Source organism: Calliphora vicina, chromosome 2, assembly GCF_958450345.1.
Source record: "Calliphora vicina chromosome 2, idCalVici1.1, whole genome shotgun sequence".
Lineage (NCBI taxonomy): Eukaryota > Metazoa > Arthropoda > Insecta > Diptera > Calliphoridae > Calliphora > Calliphora vicina.
In genome coordinates this window covers 95,819,999-95,824,271 of record NC_088781.1, presented here as the reverse complement: position 1 = coordinate 95,824,271, position 4,273 = coordinate 95,819,999, and the positions used below count along the sequence as shown (strand labels likewise).

General features: G+C 30.0%; 1 protein-coding gene across 1 annotated transcript; it reads left to right on the top strand.

Annotated features, from left to right (window-relative positions):
- The first annotated feature begins 1,342 nt into the window (after positions 1-1,342).
- On the top strand, positions 1,343-3,804 carry LOC135950731 (uncharacterized). The gene is made up of 4 exons (XM_065500265.1): positions 1,343-1,579; positions 1,676-1,885; positions 1,943-2,091; positions 3,165-3,804. Exons 1-4 carry the CDS (start codon positions 1,343-1,345, stop codon positions 3,802-3,804), a joined length of 1,236 nt encoding a protein of 411 aa, XP_065356337.1.
- The last annotated feature ends 469 nt before the right edge of the window (positions 3,805-4,273 follow it).

Genomic DNA, 4,273 nt, shown 5'->3' with positions numbered 1-4,273 from the left:
TTATCTCTCTTACCTCCTTCAACTTATTTTTTCCACTATCACTCACTTCACGTTGAATCAAATTTTTATATATTTTTAAATTGGACTTGAATGTCCTTTTTTCTTTTGAAAGACGGTTTTGAAGAGTTTTTTTCTTCATACTCGTCTTTTTATTCAATTTATTTATATTTCAAAGATTGAAATTCTTTTTTTTAATTTGATTTTAAAATTTATTTTAAAATTTGTATTTATCTTCTTTTCAACACGTCGTTTTATGTTTTTTTTGTTTGTAATTTAGTTTTAAAATTGCTGGCTATTAAACTCAACACTTTTTTATTGTTTATTTTGTATTTTATTTTAATTTTTATAGCAAAAAGCACATTAATATTGTTTTTTAATAATTTTTAAAGAATGCGCTTCTGTTGTGTGGGGATTCACATAAATATTACTATTGTAACGTCAAAAAATACAACTCTGTAAAATTTATTAGTTGTTTCACTCTTGCATATGCATTTTTTACATGTAGCAACCTGTAACGTTGCCACTGGCAATAATTTTTCCAAACATATTTTTTTTTGTAAAATTACCAAAATTCCTTAAAACAAAACATTTTCTAAAAACAAATTTAGCTAAATACTTTAAATATTTTTAATTAAAAAGAAAATATTAGTCGAGTTATTTAAAATTTAGTTAAATAAACATGTATAAACATTAAAATATAACTAAATTTAGCTTAATACAAATATCAGCCGAAACTGGTATAAAAAGAAAATCAATGGCAACGCCAGTAGCAAAAATTCAATATAAAAAAATTGCAAATGTGTTAGTATGTATGTGTTTTGTATGTGTTACCCTAGGTCTCGACGTAGCAATTTTTATTGCTACACACAAGCAATAACGTCGGCAGAACAACGACACAGCGATTGCTTATTGCTTTAGGTGGAGAATACGTAAAATTGCTTCATCACAAATACAAAATTTTCAACGCGAGAAGTTGTTTGAACAACAGTGGTGTATTTTGCAGATTTTTTTTAATTGTGTGCGTTTCTTGTATAATTAAACTGTAATACAAATATATAACCGACCCTATTAAGTGCTTATAAATGTGAGTGAAGTAATTTATTATATTTTAGTGTTAATTCAGTTTTTTAATTGTTTCGACTTAAAAAATGACATCATTTAACCCCCATTTTCATAAACAAATTTTAAATTTAAACAATGTTTTAAAGCAAAATTTCCATACAGCATTCGATTTTAATACGTTGTTTAGATTTAAAAATTCTCTATGAATAAGGCCTTTATTGTTTTAACCTAATAGTTTCAATGCCTCAAAACCAAAATTTTGAGTACAAATTGTGCAAGAATGTCCGGTAAAAATGTGAAACTTTTGGTCGCTTTGAAGAACATTGTAGATATCGTCAACATTTGTGATGATGAGGAACAATCCTCTGAACGGAGATATTGGGTAAAGCCCTTCCTTCAGAATAGAGAGATTCATAGTCTGGAAAGTCATCTTTTGAAAGATATACTGTGGGACTCAAAGGACTATAAAAACTTTTGTCGTTTAAATGTGGAAAGTTTCGAAGTTCTTCTTGGGCAGGTACGTATACATATATATATATGGAAATTGTACGTATGTACATAGTATTTATAAAATAATTTGTAAATTAGTGTATAATATGTGTTTTGATTTCAGGTTCATCATAAAATTAAGAAACAAAATACAGTAATGAGAACTTCAATCAGTTCTCGTATTCGTCTTGCCATAACACTACGCTTTTTAGCCACTGGGGATTCATATAGGTCGTTGGAGTATCTGTCACGAGTTTCGCCCAAAACAATAAGCAAATTCGTACCAGAGGTTCTCGAAGCTATTGTTGAAGCACTTAGACATGATCACCTTAAAGTAATTATAATAATTGAAATAGTTATATTATTTTTGTTAATGTTGTAATTCATACAGACTCCTTCTACTCAGCAAGAGTGGAAAGCTGTTGCCGAAGGTTTTAATAGTTTGTGGCAATTCCCACACACTTTGGGTGCTATAGACGGAAAGCATATCCGCATCAAAAATCCACAGCACGCAGGCTCCAACTTTTATAATTACAAAGGGTTTTTCAGCACCAGTGATGTTAACTTTTTAATTTCGATTACCGTACAGCCCTAAAAAAATTACCGTTTTTTAGGTAAAATTACCGTATCCAAAGTTTAGTACAAAAATAATAATATTTTCTTATTGAAACAGGTTTATTTTTATAATTCAATATATCGAGGGCCTATATTCAAAACTCTCTATCTTAAAAAACAACTTTTCAGGAAAGCCAAAAAACTGTTTTTTGTCGCGTATTACTTGAGTTATTAAAATTTGGTATGCTAGAGGGTTTTTCTTCTCAAAATATTCAATGTGTATATAAAAATGAAAAGATAGAGGATTTTGCATTTTAATAGAATTAAATTATTTTGATTTCATTTATGCCATCTGTCAGTTTTTAACGTGATTTATTTAGATAACGGCTAATAATACAACATAAGATAAAAACACTTTAAAAGTAGACACTTTTTAAGCAAATTCGGAAAAAATTAATTGTATAACATAGAGAAATAACAAAAATGCAAATAAAATAGCAAAAAACAATATGCTTGTAAAAATATAATTTTCGTGAATATCAAAGATAGTGGGTTTTGAATATAGGACCATATTTGTAAAACAGCAGAATGCCATTTTTATCAACATCATTTATTTGCCTTATAATATATAAGGCAAATAATTCCGTATCTATTTATTTAAATTCATCCATTTCAACAGCTTCTGGGAAATGCAAAACTAAAGGCATTATAGAAATATTGGTATCGAACAATTGGGGATTTATTACGATCAGTTTTTAATACTAATTTGTATGTTGAAATATCCATACTTGAAAGACTTGCGATTACTTTACCGCGTAGATATATTTGGTCTAGTGGTAGTTGGTTATCATCATCCTCAAAGTTTTATGATTATTTTAATGAGAAATATGTACATTATATGTAGACACATTATGGAAATATAACGTTTAGGATATCATTTTTAAAAATTTAAACTTTTTAAAATTACCGTACAAATGTAGAAATTACCTGCCTACCGTACGGAGGTCTAAATTACCGTACAATACGGTAATTACCGTACGGTTAACATCACTGTTCAGCACGGTCCTTTTAGCAGTAGTGGATGCAAACAGCAAGTTTATCTACATTGATGTGGGCGGCAATGGAAGAGCATCGGATGTTGTTGTGTTGAAAAACAGCTCACTACAACAAGCCATGAATCAAGGAAAGTTGAATTTTCCGGACGACGAAGCTTTACCAGGTCAAGTTGCAAAAACATCGTACTTTTTCATAGGTGACGACATATTCGGCTTGGATCGCAACATGATGAAGGCGTATAATCGCAACAGAAAACTGACAACACCTGAAGAAATATTTAATTATAGGCTGAGTCGGGCTAGGATGACAGTAGAAATGGCATTTGGAAGACTAGCAAACAGATTCCGCATTTTTCATCGTCCAATAGAAGTAGACTTGTTAACTACTGATAAAATAGTGCAGACTTGTTGCGTTTTACACAACTTTTTAACCAAAAGTTCATTTGATTTTCACGATGAGCATAATCTACAACTTCCTCAAACAATGACACCATTACCATCGCAAGAACATGATACGGTTCGATTTGCAAATCAAATGAGGGAGAACGTAAAAAAGTACCTGATCGAAGAAGGAGATGTGCCTTTCCAATGGCAGAAAATTAAGAAACAAGTGGCCAATCCTGTTTCAGTTACAATTGATTAAACTTCTTTAAACAATCGGTCCTTTTCAGGACCACCACAAACATTAAAAAAAGATAATCTAAAAGCATGTTAAAGAAATAAAATGTAACTACCCTACACCACCATAGCACAGTGGTATAAAATAACTAGTCCGATTTAAATGAAATTGTATATAGATTTATATATGTGTACATAGATTTTTATATTGAAAGTGGAAAAATAAAAACAAATTTTGAAATTTATAATCAGGAATCCCGCAATTCCCCAAAAAGTGTTGGAAAATTCCAAAAATGGAATTTTTTAGTTTTTTGGATATAATATCCATACCAGGGGAGGGTTTTGTAAAGGGCTCCGATCCTTTACAAAATTAAATGAAATGGGTTACTTTATTTTGATATCGACTATGCGATTTGAGAATTTTTGCCCTAAGTTGAATTTTACATAAAAAATATGCGTTTTTTGGATGGACCTGGACAAATTTTGAAATTTAT

Coding starts and splice junctions, on each gene's coding strand:
- LOC135950731 (XM_065500265.1), top strand. CDS start 1,343: ATGTCCGGTAAAAATGTGAAACTTTTGGTCGCTTTGAAGAACATTGTA. Junction 1,580..1,675: donor TCGAAGTTCTTCTTGGGCAG/GTACGTATACAT, acceptor TTTTGATTTCAG/GTTCATCATAAAATTAAGAA. Junction 1,886..1,942: donor TTAGACATGATCACCTTAAA/GTAATTATAATA, acceptor TAATTCATACAG/ACTCCTTCTACTCAGCAAGA.